General features: G+C 45.6%; 1 protein-coding gene across 12 annotated transcripts in view; it reads right to left on the bottom strand.

Moving 5' to 3' along the window:
* Positions 1-17,762, bottom strand: part of dnm2a (dynamin 2a) — a 44,649-nt gene that overhangs the window by 5,098 nt on the left and 21,789 nt on the right. For 2 of the 12 annotated variants that reach the window (XM_046330299.1, XM_046330298.1), the window contains exons 6-20: positions 17,657-17,755; positions 17,425-17,585; positions 17,010-17,152; positions 16,800-16,935; positions 16,555-16,622; positions 15,898-16,036; positions 11,994-12,080; positions 11,478-11,548; positions 10,261-10,314; positions 9,991-10,042; positions 6,860-6,886; positions 3,637-3,747; positions 1,789-1,898; positions 936-1,050; positions 228-392 (exon numbers count right to left, since the gene is read on the bottom strand). In XM_046330299.1, coding sequence (XP_046186255.1) covers positions 228-392; positions 936-1,050; positions 1,789-1,898; positions 3,637-3,747; positions 6,860-6,886; positions 9,991-10,042; positions 10,261-10,314; positions 11,478-11,548; positions 11,994-12,080; positions 15,898-16,036; positions 16,555-16,622; positions 16,800-16,935; positions 17,010-17,152; positions 17,425-17,585; positions 17,657-17,755 — 1,538 coding nt within the window. Of the gene's footprint in view, positions 1-227; positions 393-935; positions 1,051-1,788; positions 1,899-3,636; positions 3,748-6,859; positions 6,887-7,098; positions 7,111-9,990; positions 10,043-10,260; positions 10,315-11,477; positions 11,549-11,993; positions 12,081-14,761; positions 14,901-15,897; positions 16,037-16,554; positions 16,623-16,799; positions 16,936-17,009; positions 17,153-17,424; positions 17,586-17,656; positions 17,756-17,762 lie in introns of all 12 variants that reach the window. The other 10 variants (XM_046330301.1, XM_046330300.1, XM_046330309.1 and 7 more) reach the window with 10 other exon arrangements.

Genomic DNA, 17,762 nt, shown 5'->3' with positions numbered 1-17,762 from the left:
CGGAGAAACAGAGGTGTCCTACTCCTTTCACATCATACTAGCCTGCATGGAAAGATGGAGTCACTGAATAGTCGATCTTCAGCGATGCTAGAAAACACAAACACCCCAGCGCTTGTGGAAACACAACACAAAGGTACATGAAGCTGTCATACAGCCATGTGATGGAATCCCCTGCTATAAGACAGAGCCTGCTCAGTATAGACCGTCTCTAGGCTTTTTTCACTCACGCTGTTGATCATGAGGTGCATGATGGTCTTGGGCATGAGGTCCCTGATGGACTTGTTGACGATGCCGATGTAGGAGTCCACTAGGTTACGGATGGTCTCCACCTGCCTCTCCAGCTGGGGGTCCATGGAGAAGGTTTCTGATGGGGCCGTATCCTCAGTGTCCACCTGAGGAACACAGAGAGAGACGTTACTTCTGAGTGAGGACACGTGACCGGTCCAAACAGGTCCTTTGAATTGAGGCCACACGTACCTGTTCTCTGAGTGTTTGAGGTCAATACACGATAGCTAATACTACTGCATGCCATTGGGATACATTTGCAGTAGATGTATGCCATTGTGAATCATACATCCAATCGCTCTGATATTAGTACCTCATAATCTCCCTTGAATCATGAATTGGCGTGCATGAGAAGAAACAAGCAGTAGGACAATCATCAGTGACATCATCAAGAAGTATTGGTGCATGCCTAGTGTTCATCAAATACTGACATAGGCTGTCACCACAACGCATCTGTTCGTTTGACTTCTGCTAACATTCAAACTTCAAGGGTCGGTTTACCAGACACAGATGAAGCCTAGTCCTGGACGACAAAACCCTTTCAAGGGAGAATCTCTGCTGAGCATGTCCTTAAGTCCGTCCAGGACTACTCTTAATCTATGTCCGGGAAAGCGACCCAAAGACTATTTGAGCGAGTTTGGGTTCAGTACCTGGTCCTTCTCAGGGTAGACCCCAGCCCTCAGGAAGGAGGCTTTCCAACTGTCCACGTCCTCCTGGGTGTCACAGGCCAGCTCAATCTGACGCAGGTCCTTATACACATTCCTGCTTGATGGATGGCAAAACACAAACACAATCAGGGTGGGTGTAAATTCTATTTCATTTCAGTCAATTCACTAAGTAGATTTCCCTCCATGCTTCTCGATGAGAATTTTTTAACATTTAAATGTAATTTTTCCCTGATTCACTGAATTGAAATGACAGACTTGTGTGGAATGACCATGTACCATGCTGGTCATTTATGAACATCTTGGCCACGTTCTGTTATAATCTCCACCCGGCACAGCCAGAAGAGGACTGGCCACCCCACATATGCTCTCTCTAATTCTCTCTTTCTTTCTCTCTCTCGGAGGACCTGAGCCCTAGGACCGTGCCCCAGGACTACCTGACATGATGGCTCCTTGCTGTCCCCAGTCCACCTGACTGTGCTGCTGCTCCAGTTTCAACTGTTCTGCCTTATTATTATTCGACCATGCTGGTCATTTATGAACATTTGAACATCTTGGTCATGTTCTGTTATAATCTCTACCCGGCACAGCCAGAAGAGGACTGGCCACCCCACATAGCCTGGTTCCTCTCTAGGTTTCTTCCTAGGTTTTGGCCTTTCTAGGGAGTTTTTCCTAGCCACCGTGCTTTTACACCTGCATTGTTTGCTGTTTGGGGTTTTAGGCTGGGTTTCTGTACAGCACTTTGAGATATCAGCTGATGTACGAAGGGCTATATAAATAAATTTGATTTGATTTGATTTGGAACAGGATACACAACACACACATCCATTTCCCTGACCTGGATTCAGTGTTGAAGACGCCAAATACGTGTTTGGTGGACATGAAGCCTTTCTCCACATCCCTCAGCTTGAGGTTATCTAGGGGAAGCATGTACTTCTTCTCTTTCTCCTAAAACACAGAGGGGAGACGGGGGATCTGAACTCATAGCAAAAACATTTTGAGTAACAAATCCTTGAAGCCATTAAAAAACACTAAAGTACACAAATAAGAGGAAGCCATGAAGAAACTGCTTCATGGGTAACTTTGAAAAACAGTGGAATAGAACACTAGGCTTCTCCACCAATGAGCAGAGAGTGGAATGTATTTCCTCTGTATAAGACCCAGACCACCAGGCTGGTGAAAAGAGAGGGAGAGAGGAGGAGCATGGGGGAGAGAGAGAGATGGGGGGGAGGGATGCCAGCTTTGCACTGTTGAGGAGAAGCATCTGGAAGCATTTGTCTGCACTAACACAGAGAGCACTCAGTCCCAACAGTTACATCACTCTAAGCAAATGTCCAAGTCTCACACACACACACACACACACACACACAAATATTTAACCATACACATGAAAACATACAAACACCCATATGCTTGTGCAAATGCAAACATGTAAACACAGACGCATGAAAGTGGCAAACAACCACAAACCAAGACAAACATACACCCCCACCCCACACACCTCCCACCCCCCAACCCGCCCCCAGTAACCCAGTACGATTTCCTGCAAATTCCAAAGGCAGATCCCTGCTGGAACATTTCAAACCGCCTGCCACGTCAGTTTGCTTCCACCATCCTCCCTCGCTCCTTCTCCTCCCTCGCTCCTTCTCTCGCTCTTTCCGCCACAGAGGACTGGTCAAGACTGAACGGTACCAGTTGTTTTGAGGTGTAGTCAGAGTGACAGGTTAAAGGTTTGTCTTCAGCTCTGGTCTGCGGTATCTTTTGAAGCTCTTTTTGTTTCGCTGAGAGAGGGTACATCTTCGCCAAGGCCTGGGCTGCTCTGACCAAACTAATGGTAAGTTTAACAGTCAGACTAGATTTCCGAATGCATCCGTCTGTAAATGTTTAACTTTCCAAGGATGTTCCCTAGTGCTTTTGGTTTATTTCTTTAATATTATTTACACTTTGTTCCAGTAAAACATCATACAATATGTATCATCGACATGCCTTTTCCATATATTTTACAGCCTTTGAAATGGCCTACAGAGCATTAGAAATCTTAATGTCTGTTGGAACTTTTAAGATGATCAAAAAAAAATTGTAAGCTCAACATCTCTCCATTACATCAACATACTAAATTAGTCAATACAGTTATATATTTGGACCTCAGTCTGAGTTTGGTTGCTTTCTTTATCAGAGGAATGTTTACTCCCCCCCCCCTCCTCCCCTGTCTCTAGGGCAGTGACCTGCAGCCGGAGCGACCCCGTGGGCCTTCCCCCCCCCCCTCTGTCCTGTCTCTAGGGCAGTGACCTGCAGCCGGAGCGACCCCGTGGGCCTTCCCCCTCCCCCTCTGTCCTGTCTCTAGGGCAGTGACCTGCAGCCGGAGCGACCTCGTGGGCCTTCCCCCCTCCTCACCCCCCCGCCTGCCCAGTGTTCAGACTACCTGTTCATCAGGCTGAAGCTGAACAGTAGTCTGCACATTGGTTAGGCTGGGCTGGGACACACACACAGGACACTTCTAACCACCAGCCAGCAGGGGCTCTCGTGAGAGGCTCTGGCCGGATCTGATTCTCCACCATGACAATGAGAGGGGGGAGGGAGCATGCAATGCAGATCATATATCAGCCCATGGAGTAGTAGCAGAATCTTTCTACCAGTTTGTATTGTACTATTTTGTGTTGTACTTATCCCAGCGTTAGACACTCACCTCCTCATCCTTGTACCAGGATAGTGACTCTGCGGTCAGGATGAACCAGTACTCCTTGGAGCCTCCCTTCATGATGCTGATGTTGATGGTGAGCCAGCCTTTGCGGATGACCTGTTATGGGAGACATAGGAGTGGTGGAACAGGGGAGCGAGGGGTGGTGGGGGACAAGGTATACCAGGAGGATGGAGGGAAAACAAGTCATTAAAGTGCTCATGATTTACCTCCTGGAGATCTTATGATATGACTAACTTAACTGACCAATAAAAAGCTTACCTGGGTACTCAGTGTGAGTTTGGTTGATCCTGTTTTACCAATATAAGCACTAAGATGTTCTACATACTCTAAATTAACTCTTCTATTTTGAGTATAAAGATTTACAATTCCAACAACGTTTCTGAACATGATCCCTGATGTATATAGTAAGCATACAAAAGTATCATTCAGAAAGGATGACTAACTGAAAGGATGGAGATTTAAACAGGAAACCTCAAACAAACCTTAATGACCTCAAAACTAACTAATATGGGGCATCCAGACCAAATGGGACCCACACAGGGTCAGGGATCAAGGGTCGGCGGTGGTATGTTAGAGTGAGCGGGTCAGTAAAAGCTAGCCTATACACGGTTAGCCAAAACAGACTAGGGTTAGTGGGTTAACTGGGCAGGGTCGTCAGACATACACTCCAGTGTAGGACACTGTAGGAGGCTGAACAGGAGATGGGAGATGGAGAGGCAAGAGGAGGAGGGCCAGACTGTACAGCGATATGAGGAATACAGAGGAATGCAGCGATATGAGGAATACAGAGGAATGCAGCGATATGCAGAGAATGGAGACGGGTAGACTGAGCCACAGCTCACAGAGTGGACGGGTAGACTGAGCCACAGCTCACAGAGTGGACGGGTAGACTGAGCCACAGCTCACAGAGTGGACGGGTAGACTGAGCCACAGCTCACAGAGTGGACGGGTAGAGAGAGAGAGGGATGAAAATAAATAAAAGGAGGATTTAAGGAAGGGAGAGAGGAAAGAGAGATGAGGCAGGGTTGAGAGGTTCTTTCTGTAGATGAGTTGTATTAGGGTGAGGCAGGGGTCCTCAACCTTTTTATGCCCAGGGACGCCCTCGCAGGCAAACTGACAACCCAAGGAACCCCATCCTAAGTTAGCAAACATTGTTTTCACGACTTGTCTTATCAGGTGAATGATAATGTCAAGCAGAAGTAATAACATTTGAAAATGAATAGATTTGGTAAATACCTTTTCATTATTTTGACCTTCCCACATATAACTGGAAGAGGAAGTGTAAACTAACAGCCTATTCGCTAGAAAAAGGTAGCTCCAAACACATTTTCGCTAAGAACAACTGTTTAGCGCTAGTTAAACAAAGGGTAGTCATGTCTGGCCAGAAATGTATGTCCAAGTCAACAAAGCTTTGCAGCAGTACTTGCCACAGTGGTAATCTATTCACAGGTGCTGTTTCAAAGCCTATGTCAGATACCCCAGTGAGTGTAATTATCTTTAATGATTGTAATCTGTTTTATATTAGGAGTTAAAAATAAAGTTGACATCAGAAATATACTCTTATTTTCTACTGCATGTAATTCAACATTTGCTTATTCTGTTGCTAGTGATATTCATAAAAACCTCGCTTTTTTTGGGACCCGCTGCAATACCTCGTCAGATACCTAGGGGGCTGCTGACCCCTGGTTGTAGTACCCCTGTATTAGAGTAATGCTCTCATTGTTAATGCCATTTCAAAGAACCATCAGGTGAGGCAGATATCAAGCTTGGACAAGGATGCTGTCAAGTTATGCCGATAAGACAGAGAGAACATCAACCTCTCTCTCCCTCTCCTGTGTCTTAAAAACTGATTGGGGTTTATGACCGGGGGGGGTAATTAGTAGGAAAGTAGCAAAAGAAATGAGAGGAAGAGGCTGTAACATAGGAGTTAGCTAAATTCTCAGTTTGCCTTGGCGAGGAATTGCCTTTACACCCCTCTTTAATGAGAACTTTAATTTTTTTTTTTTTTTTTTTTAAACCTGGCTGGCAGTCAGTGGTCAGTGTCGTAAGTGTTGAAGGTGAGAGACAGACAAGAGGAGTGTGAGGTGACAGAATAGGGATAGTGAGATGCTTTTAATGCCATGACACTTCTTTCCTCACTGTCTAAACAGAAGCCCTGACATGCAGGATAGGTCAGTGATGACAAAAGACAGACATTTATCCTGTTCTATCTTCAGCTACATCTCATGTTCAGGTTATTATCACCCGAGAAAAGTTAGGCCACTTGATGGCATCATTGCCTCAATTCCTGTCAAAAGTAAACACATTATTTTAAGTCTTCTACCAGCTGGTAAACCAAACATTGATACATTATATGTATGGATATAAACGCATTCCAAATCATTATTAAACCCGTTTTATATTACTTCAAAATCAGATTTGATCAGAGTTATTTTATGTAAATTATAATCATTGATTGAATCATGGACGCCCACCCATGCCCTTCTACTGCCACCCTCTGGTCCCTGATTGGAATGACAGTCACAGGTCACACAATGGTTTGTGGACAGTTGTGAGGTGTGCTACTAACATATTGTTATAGTGATGATTGGAATATTGAGTTGTGGAAAGTTGACATGCCACGATAAGTTATAAAGAGAGAAAACATCAAGAGGAGATTTCAATGACACCAAAAGGATGAAAATGTGAACATCTAGTGTATGATTGTTGGTGATTCATGTCTCCTCCCCCCATTCCTGGAATGTTCAGGACCCTTCGACAGCAAGGCAAACTGAGGCGGTCACTACTTAAACCCCTGGACAGGGCAGCATGGGTAAGGACCAAAAGCAGGAGAACTGACACCAGCCACTCTCACATCCTCCCAACTCTTCCATAGTCTTTCACAGGGAATCATAACATTACACTTCAGTGTGGTTCAAGAACGTGACAAAAAAATAAAACAATTCTGCCTGTGCTTGGACAGAACTGGTTTCAACAGGTTTGAGAGTGAAGAGTAAATGTTAGTAATATTCTATCTACTTGTCCAATTAAAGACAATTGCTGTCTTGTTAAGTGAAACCAATAATTATTGAGCATAACCCGGATGTTATTGAGAAAGCCGTTACCGATTACGGGTAAGGGGTAAAGCCGACGAGAATTACATCTCTACGATACAACTCTAATTGATCTCTGGTTTGCCATAAGTCTTGAGACTTTGAGACACTACTACCTTCTCCTGCTCGCCCTCGCTCAGTCCCTGTGGAGTAGGGAAGATATGACGAGAAAAACAGCTCATCATTTTGAAGAGGAGTTCTGTACACAGGAGTAACCTGGAACAAGTTGCCATAACACCAATTCCCATAACCTCCCAGTCTTTCCTAAGTGTCAGATGTCTGGCCTCAGTTCTCCTGCTCTGGTGACCCCTGCTGACTCCTAACAGGGTGTGGCTTGGATCTGAGGGGTACTTACCAGAATCTCACCCTGCAGGGATGGGAGGGGGGTTGTTAGGGCAAAAGATGGCAGGATAAATCATAGACCAGGGAAAAAGGGGGAAGCAAGCAAGCCAGGGAGGGAGGGAGATGGGGGAGTGGGAAAATGGGTAAGGGGAGGAGTGTGGGGGGGGGGGGTCAGGAAACATTTGAAATGGTAGAATGAAAGGTTTGAAGATGAGACAGAAATGGAGGAATCCATGAGACAACCGGAAAGATGGAGAGAGGTTGAGGGATAGACAGAACGAAAGATGGAGAGAGAGGTTGAGGGATAGACAGAACGAAAGATGGAGAGAGAGGTTGAGAGATAGACAGAACGAAAGATGGAGAGAGAGGTTGAGAGATAGACAGAACGAAAGATGGAGAGAGAGGTTGAGAGATAGACAGAGAAAGATGGAGAGAGAGGTTGAGAGATAGACAGAACGAAAGATGGAGAGAGAGGTTGAGAGATAGACAGAGACAGAACGAAAGATGGAGAGAGAGGTTGAGAGATAGACAGAACGAAAGATGGAGAGAGAGGTTGAGAGATAGACAGACGAAAGAGAGAGATAGACAGAACGAAAGATGGAGAGAGAGGTTGAGAGATAGACAGAACGAAAGATGGAGAGAGAGGTTGAGAGATAGACAGAACGAAAGATGGAGAGAGAGGTTGAGAGATAGACAGAACGAAAGATGGAGAGAGAGGTTGAGAGATAGACAGAACGAAAGATGGAGAGAGAGGTTGAGAGATAGACAGAACGAAAGATGGAGAGAGAGGTTGAGAGATAGACAGAACGAAAGATGGAGAGAGGTTGAGAGATAGACAGAACGAAAGATGGAGAGAGAGGTTGAGAGATAGACAGAACGAAAGATGGAGAGAGAGGTTGAGAGATGAGGTTGAGAGATAGACAGAACGAAAGATGGAGAGAGAGGTTGAGAGATAGACAGAACGAAAGATGGAGAGAGAGGTTGAGAGATAGACAGAACGAAAGATGGAGAGAGAGGTTGAGAGATAGACAGAACGAAAGATGGAGAGAGAGGTTGAGAGATAGACAGAACGAAAGATGGAGAGAGAGGTTGAGAGATAGACAGAACGAAAGATGGAGAGAGAGGTTGAGAGATAGACAGAACGAAAGATGGAGAGAGAGGTTGAGAGATAGACAGAACGAAAGATGGAGAGAGAGGTTGAGAGATAGACAGAACGAAAGATGGAGAGAGAGGTTGAGAGATAGACAGACGAAAGATGGAGAGAGAGGTTGAGAGATAGACAGGAAAGATGGAGAGAGAGGTTGAGAGATAGACAGAACGAAAGATGGAGAGAGAGGTTGAGAGATAGACAGAACGAAAGATGGAGAGAGAGGTTGAGAGATAGACAGAACGAAAGATGGAGAGAGAGGTTGAGAGATAGACAGAACGAAAGATGGAGAGAGAGGTTGAGAGGTTGAGAAAGATAGAGGTTGAGAGATAGACAGAACGAAAGATGGAGAGAGAGGTTGAGAGATAGACAGAACGAAAGATGGAGAGAGAGGTTGAGAGATAGACAGAACGAAAGATGGAGAGAGAGGTTGAGAGATAGACAGAACGAAAGATGGAGAGAGAGAAAAGATGGAGACAGCGAGAGATAGAGGGAGGGAGCAAGAGAACAAGAGTTACATGCGATTAGATTTCCTTCAAGTACCACACATTGGTTAATTGATATTGTTTGCTTCATTGAGCGAAGCTGGGTCCCATGCACATTCTGAATTACAATACAAAAAGTGCTTGGGTTAGTTGAAAAACATAAAACAAATCTATGATTGTTGCTTTGCTGTTGGGTATCAGGCCTTGGTTGTGTTGTAGTGCCGTGCAAATAGTGATAAAGTAGTAATAATTGTAGTAGAAATATAGCTGTTAATTTCCTATGCAGGGAAGCAGGGAGGGCTTGAATGACTCTAGTCTACGGCAACTCTCCCCTCGCTGAAATAATAATGTATATCCTAGAAAATATGTACCCTTACTAGGTTTCCAGGAACCTGAGAAGTGCACTCCATAAGTGTTGCTGACGTAACATAATCACATGATTTCAGGTATTTAGAGATCACATCAATAAAGTAAAGACTTCAAAACACGTTTAGAACTGTTTGGATGACACAGAGAGGTGCCAGGTTTATAACACAGAGAGGTGCCAGGTTTATAACACAGAGAGGTGCCAGGTTTATAACACAGAGAGGTGCCAGGTTTATAACACAGTGGCCAAGGAGGAAGATTAACACCTGACTTAAAGACAGGATGGTATTTGGCCATGATTTGCAGGGGTTATCTTGAAGCTACTTATGCTTAAGTAAATAAGTGCTAGGTTAGGTTACAGAGGTCAGGTACAGTGCCTTGCGAAAGTATTCGGCCCCCTTGAACTTTGCGACCTTTTGCCGCATTTCAGGCTTCAAACATAAAGATATAAAACTGTATTTTTTGTGAAGAATCAACAACAAGTGGGACACAATCATGAAGTGGAACGACATTTATTGGATATTTCAAACTTTTTTAACAAATCAAAAACTGAAAAATTGGGCGTGCAAAATTATTCAGCCCCCTTAAGTTAATACTTTGTAGCGCCACCGTTTGCTGCGATTACAGCTGTAAGTCGCTTGGGGTATGTCTCTATCAGTTTTGATTGTGTCCCACTTGTTGTTGATTCTTCACAAAAATACAGTTTTATATCTATGTTTGAAGCCTGAAATGTGGCAAAAGGTCGCAAAGTTCAAGGGGGCCGAATACTTTCGCAAGGCACTGTATGTTACACCATGTAAATATGATAGAGGGGGAAGTGTCAGTCTTGGGCAGCTTAATCTGGGGGTTGATCAGATTGGGAGGGCTGGGTAGGTAAGAGGGTGGGAGGAGGAGGGACAAAGTGTACCTGGTTAGGAATGGCCCTCTTCTTGTTCTGATGTGTATTTCTCTGCTGGGCACTGTTAGAAAAGGACAGGTTCAGATGGAAAAAAAACACATTCAAAATCACAATCAGCATCAACAATGTTTGGGTAATAATGTGTATTGATCAATCAAATCGTTTAACAGCTATCAAACCTGTCCTACAATTCAAGTTATCAAACATAGTCATGGGAACAGTGGGAGTGGGGTCTGGGGGAACGGGGCGGAGAGGAACACCCGATTCGTGACAGCCCACCTGTTGTTGCCGTACCCTGGTGGGCTACCATCATCGTGCCTTCTGAAGTCAAGACTGAAAGTGACGCCACGAGAGACAAGTTACCACCCCTACCTACCTGACAACACTTCTCATCAATCCATCAACCCATTCTCCATGCGGATCATTGCAAAGGAACCCGCACGGCATTCAGACCCGCAAGGGGCAATGCTATGTTACGTAATCAGATGCATACCTCAGGCAGAGGGAAGAGACCATAGAAACAGAATTAGATTTCTATGGAAGAGACTTTCAACTCAGCTAGCTACATGTTGTGCATCCTATAGTAACTGCTACACTGGAGACGGTGTAGAGGGCAGAGGTCAACACATGTCAAGCTCTGGCAGGACATCCAGTATGAGTGTCTAGGGCTGACCTATCAGCAAGATGCAGGAAATCAGTATTCCAAAACACCATGTTATTAGTAATAACTAACGCAGTCAGCAGATAAAAACAACACGCAAACTCACTCAGTTCAATCCCTAAGCACACAACAAATAAGGGTCCTTGAAAAATTTAAAACCAGCTCCAGTGAGACAGGGTCAGAAAGGAAGGGTGCACCACCTAGCATGCTTGATTCAGCTCATTAGAGGCAGAACTAACCGTGACGGACCATGCAGCAACCACCTTGTCTGACCCCCAGCCTCCCCTCCCCTCCCATAGAGCGTATTCTACGGTGTTCTAACCATGTTCATTGATCTGCCTTCATGGTGGATCAATCAGACTGACTGAGTCACAGCTGGTTTATAGCATGTAGATCAAGGATCCACAGATACAGCCCCTTGTTAGGGTCAGTAATACTGACAAAATAAGCGGTAATTGTAGTTTGTAGCGACAGTGGTCTCTGTGAGTGTCTTTGGGGGTTGTGATAAAGTGGCCAAACAGCGATTGAGGTATTGATTGTTTCAAGTCTATAGGGAATGGTACTGTAGGAATAACTATCAAGCACGGGCAGTCAGGCACACAAGCTTATGGGACTCTACCCAATCCATGTTCAGCAGAGTTCAGTTCAGTCCATGCCCAGTTCATCAAACAGTACAAATCTGGCTTTGGGCAGTAGTGAGTTAGTCTGGTGCCCAGCACTACATCACAACCACACCTTCAGCTGGGAGCTGGGGCACGAGCATTAGGGAAAAGGGGAAGGGGTGCTTGGGTAAAGGGTGAGGTGTATTAGGGTGGTGGGGTAGTAGGGTTCATACTTGGCGAAGCCTATAAAGTCCTCGTGGTTGGTGTTGATGTAGGACAACTCAATGTCAATCAGCAGCATCACCTAGAATGAAGACAGAGCTTCACTATGACAATAGAGTTCATTTTAAATCACATTTACATTCACTTAGTCGTTGAACAGACGTCATTTACAATCCGCGCATCAACAACCACTTATCACAATCAAGCAAAGCCCATCCTAGTACAGAAAAGACGAGTGCAAGAAAGGCAACTACAAACAATTGATTTCAAATGGAAAAATATATTTCTTAAATAATATTTATAATATTTCTTAAAAATCACTTGTTGGGAGGGTTTCTCTGTCAGTGGTCAGGTCCTGCATTAAAAAAGCAACTCAGAGTAGAAGTGCTGATCTAGGATCAGGTCCCCCTGACCACATCATCTAATTCATTATCATCTAAAAGGCTGAACTGATCCTACGTCAGCACTCCTACGTCAGCACTCCTACGATGAGACTCCTCGTAAAAACAGGCCCTAAATGCACTGACCTGGTCCTTGGTCTTGCCCTCTCTCTCTCTGACGTAGGTGGTGACGATCCTCTCAGTCTCCTCTCTCAGCCGGGGGTAAGAACCCAGCTGCAAGGTTATACAAAACAACTGCAACACTGACCATATAGACAAAGAGAATCACTAGCATACACTAACACCCTGGCAGGACTATCCAGACAGACCTACCTCCATTTACATATACAACAGACAGGAGATGAAACACATACACTAACACTCTGGCAGGACTATCCAGACAGACCTACCTCCATTTACATATACAACAGACAGGAGATGAAACACATACACTAACACTCTGGCAGGACTATCCAGACAGACCTACCTCCATTTACATATACAACAGACAGGAGATGAAACACATACACTAACACTCTGGCAGGACTATCCAGACAGACCTACCTCCATTTACATATACAACAGACAGGAGATGAAACACATACACTAACACTCTGGCAGGACTATCCAGACAGACCTACCTCCATTTACATATACAACAGACAGGAGATGAAACACATACACTAACACTCTGGCAGGACTATCCAGACAGACCTACCTCCATTTACATATACAACAGACAGGAGATGAAACACATACACTAACACTCTGGCAGGACTATCCAGACAGACCTACCTCCATTTACATATACAACAGACAGGAGATGAAACACATACACTAACACTCTGGCAGGACTATCCAGACAGACCTACCTCCATTTACATATACAACAGACAGGAGATGAAACACATACACTAACACTCTGGCAGGACTATCCAGACAGACCTACCTCCATTTACATATACAACAGACAGGAGATAAAACACATACACTAACACTCTGGCAGGACTATCCAGGCAGACCTACCTCCATTTACATATACAACAGACAGGAGATGAAACACATACACTAACACTCTGGCAGGACTATCCAGACAGACCTACCTCCATTTACATATACAACAGACAGGAGATGAAACACATACACTAACACTCTGGCAGGACTATCCAGACAGACCTACCTCCATTTACATATACAACAGACAGGAGATGAAACACATACACTAACACTCTGGCAGGACTATCCAGACAGACCTACCTCCATTTACATATACAACAGACAGGAGATGAAACACATACACTAACACTCTGGCAGGACTATCCAGACAGACCTACCTCCATTTACATATACAACAGACAGGAGATGAAACACATAAACTGAGTGGACAAAACATTAAGAACACCTGCTCGATCCATGATAGACTGACCAGGTGAAAGCTATGAAACCTTATTGATGTCACCTGTTAAATCCACTTCAATCAGTGTAGATGAGGAGAGGAAACAGGTTGAAGGATTTTGAAGAGGGTGAATGGGCAAGATGAAATATTTAAGTGCCCTTGAACAGGTTATGGTAGTAGGTGCCAGGCGCACCGGTTTGTGTCAAGAACTGCAACGCTGCTGTGTTTTTCACGCTCAACAGTTTCCTGTGTGTATCAAGAATGATCCACCACCCAAAGGACATCCAGCCAACCTGACACAACTGTGGGAAGCATTGGAGTCAACATGGGCCAGCAGCCCTGTGGAACACTTTCGACACCTTGTAGAGTCCATGTCCCGACCAATTGAGGCTGTTCTGAGGGCAAAATGGGGTGCAACTCAATATTAGGAAGGGGTTCTTAAAGTTTCTTACACTCAGTGTGCAGGATAGGGGAAGGACATAGGCATTCAGCAGTAAATATAGGAATCATATTAACTAGCACACACACACACACTCACTCCTTAATGGGCATGCACACAGGATGAATGTCTGTGATCTATGGCATAAGGGCAGCGCTTTCAGCCTCAGCTGGGAATGACCATGATGGATACCATGAGGAGTGATGTCATGATGATTAGCTCTAGTTGACTGGAGTCAACCTTTAAATGGATCAATGGCTAAAATACATAGAAACATTTAGGAAATTAGATCATTCAACCTAAAAAAAAATCAATAAAAAAGTTAATTAACTTACAGTTGACAATTGTTTTCCTGTGACAGTAAACAATCATTCCAAGCTGACGGTGATTGCTGATATTATTTCATGTTAGTGAAGAACAGATCAGGAGAACGAAGAAGAAGAGGGTGAAGGACAGAGTGAAGGAAAAATCCATTCATCAGCTGAACTAATACCAGAGGTAGAGTGACAGTGAAAGGGATGGACTGTGGTGGGTCTTTGAAATGCAATTCCCCCTCCATCCACAAGATGGCATGGTTGTTGAGCAGCACTGTTGCTATGGCAACACCCCCTCTAATGGGCTCTGGTGTTCTGGTAGACAGAGGTCTGGGTCTTGAGGAGGAGGGGAGATGGGGATGGAGGAGGCAGATGGAGGGAGGAGGCAGATGGAGAATCAGTCTTAATGTGCTCAAATCAAACAGGGCACGGGTGAGGGTGAGGGGCTGATGAAAGGAAGTTAAGACGCGCTGCTTAAAATTCGGACGTGATTTGCAAGTCAATGCTTGATTGGACACGTGTGGCTTGGACAAAAGGAGAGGATGTGTGTGGCGAGGGAGGGATACACACAATCCAGGCACTGAGGAGCGATGGCGTGGGGGATGATTAGGATAGGTTGCTGATTGGAGCGCGGTGGAAGAGAGGTGCGAGGGGAACAGGGACGGGCATTCAATCACAGATGAGAGGATACGCTCCAGAACACTCGCTCTCTCTTCCTTCTCTCCCCCCCCTCTTTCCTGTGAGGGGCGAGGCTGCTCTTGGTTACCTTGACGGAACACTTCATGACGAGCGCGGTCAGCTCAGACACCACCAGATCCACACATTTCAGGCTGGGCTCTTTCAGTTTGAGGATCTGCTTTTTGACTATGGCCTCGAAGGCCAGGTCAGGGGTGAACAACCCCGTTCTGAGGGGGTACGGGGGGCGTAGTGTAGGGGGGCAGCATAGAGAGAGGGATAGACAGAAATAACAAGAGGCGAGAGAGAGAGAGAAATACAGGAAAGAAAGAAAAACAAGAAGATTCTTAGTTTAGTTAGTTATCTGTCAAACTAGAAATCTCGTCTCTAGAAAAACAGGTGAAGCAAGAAGATAAGGACAAGCCGCAGGCTTTCACATCCTCTTCTCTTGACAGGGCAGTTCTTCTCAAACTCGGTATATAATATAGATATGTGGGCACATATTCAACTCACAGTACCCACATAACTAACACCCTAGCTATGTCAGTCCTAAGTGTGTATCATTCTTAGACAGATGAGACCTGCAGCTTGTCCATGTGAGACCAGTGATGCTCGGGGAATGGCCATCCCCAACCATCCAGTCTCCACGACGAAGACACCACAACCTTCACAAAACACGACAGCAGCACCTGGCACACAGGCTAGCTGTGGCGGGCTGAGGGGGAGTCAAACTGTCCCCATATCTGCCCCATCCAGTCCTCTGGACATACACCACACTAAATCTACACAAGTGTGTATAGCGTGTTTTTATTTTATTTATTAATTAACACATTTTTATTTACAATGACTGCCTACACCAGCTAAACCCGGACGACACTGGGCCAATTGTGCGCCGCCCTATGGGACTCCCAATCACGGTCGGTTGTGATACAGCCTGGATTTGAACTGAGATGCAGTGCCTTAGACCACTGCGCCACTCGGGAGCCCCCGGGTGGTTACACAGTAGACGTTCTGATTAGGGCCAGGAGTTTTTATTTACTAACTAACTACATGACCTGACAGGGAAATCTCTGGGCCCTAGTTGTGCTATCTAAAGGGTCATAGAGGCCATGGATGGAGAGCTGTTTTGGAGCAGATTGGGTCAGTGTTGTGCACCCCTCAGTGTCGCCCCCTTGTGGCCAGGCTGGGTCGTGACAGGACGGGAGTCTGGACACCAGGCTGCAGTACCTTGTTGGTGCACTGCCTGACTGTGTTGATGAGCTCCTGAATGACAAGGTCGATACATTTGATACAGGGCTCTTTCAGCTTAATGATCTGCTTTTTCACAATGGCCTCAAACGCCAGGTCGGGAGTGAACAGGCCCGTTCTGAGGACGCACAAAGACAGACAGGGGGGGGGGCAGAGATAAGGAGACGGACAGACAGGGATAAACAAACAAAAAACTGACAGAAGTAGGACAACAGACAAGTTATTGTCCAGAGAGGTAGCATACAAAGAGACAAAAGCAGATAAAGACGAGTCAGTCCAGAAAATGAGAAAAGTACATATTTAAAAAAAAAATCGAATAAAAGATAATAAAACAGACATTCACAGACAGAAATAAGGAAGAGAGAGCAGAGCCAAGGTTATCAGCATACAAACACGAAGTTAATTGGGTTTAGATTTCACATCGAACAACAACCATTTGAGTGTATGATAGGCAGTTCTGTGGGAGAGCGATCTGTGGGCATTTTAGGCTAATTGCTCTGTGATTGCTAAGCATGCTGTGGGTCCGTTCTCCATGAAAGGAGGAAACAGAGAGGGTTGACAGTGAAGAGGAAAGAGCAGAGCACAGTGGTGGTGATGTGTGAAGACACAGGACAGACCCTCCTCTCCTCCACTTGCCTGACACCATGGACATTCTTGATGGCATGACTGATCTCCCTCCTCAACTCCTTCTCATCAAACACAATCTGACAGAGAAAAGAGAGAAGAAGAAAGAACAAACAATAGAAACACTGTTAATCCATTCTGCACTCTAAAATGCACACTAAACGAGTCAATCAACCGTGGTCAAAACAGTCAAGCAGGCAGATTCACTTCTCTTGTAGAAATATTGTGACAGTGAGTATTGAGACCGCAGCGCTCACCTTGACCAGCTCGAAGGGGAAGCGCTCGTGGAAGATCCGGTTGATTTTGGCACCACCCGACAACTCCGCTGTGTCCACCTGGTCCCCAGAACCCTCGATACGCTTTTCAAAGTCCACCCCAAACTGCTGCACCATCCTGGGAAGAAAGACAGAGTCAGGGTCAACTCTGGAGCTACTCGTTATGGTGGTGTGTGTGTGTCCTCTACTCACTGCAGCAGGGCCTTGGTCTTGCGTGTGGGGTCGTCGGGACGGAAGTTCTTGTACTCCTCCACCTCTTTCTCCAGGGAGAGCACCTGGCTCTGCAGCTTACTGCGCAGCCCAGGCAGAGTGTCCCTGATGTGGTTGGTCAGTTGCTGAGGAGAGAGAGAGAGGGACACCGTGAGTGAGGGAGGAGAGGAGGGAGGGAGAAGGAGAAATGGAAGGGATAGAATGAGCGAGAAGGAGAACAGGAGGGGAGAGAATGTATAGTGAAAGAAAAAGTGAGTTCAAGGAACATTATAGCCTGGTTTAAGATCTGTTGGTGCCGTCTCTCAGAGTTCACAAGAAAGCAAAAAAACTGATCTGGAAGTCAGACTAGAACATCAGTGTAGAATAACAGAAAGGGGAACGTTGAGTAATCTCTCACCTGGTTTAGTTGTTTCTGCAGGTGTGGGGTGCCCATGCGCTCGGCCATGTGTCTGTAGCCCGGGTGAGACAGGAAGAACTTCCTCTCAGCAGCCAGCGCAGCGCGGATGTCCTTCCTGCCATCTATGTCCTTCTGACTGCGGTTCACCACGCCGATATAACCTGGAGAGAGAGCGCACACTTATTCCTCTGCAGTCAATGAGGTGTGTGTGTGTGTGTGTGTGTCCCCTCACCTCTACGCAGAGGTAGCAATTTGTTCTCCAGGATGTCTTTAGCATCCGTCCCTTCGTCCATCAGGTCCAGCTTTGTGATCACGCCAATAGTGCGAAGACCTGAACA

Source organism: Oncorhynchus gorbuscha, linkage group LG26, assembly GCF_021184085.1.
Source record: "Oncorhynchus gorbuscha isolate QuinsamMale2020 ecotype Even-year linkage group LG26, OgorEven_v1.0, whole genome shotgun sequence".
Lineage (NCBI taxonomy): Eukaryota > Metazoa > Chordata > Actinopteri > Salmoniformes > Salmonidae > Oncorhynchus > Oncorhynchus gorbuscha.
Note: the sequence above shows the minus strand (reverse complement) of the source record. Positions and strands in the feature narration are given on the sequence as shown.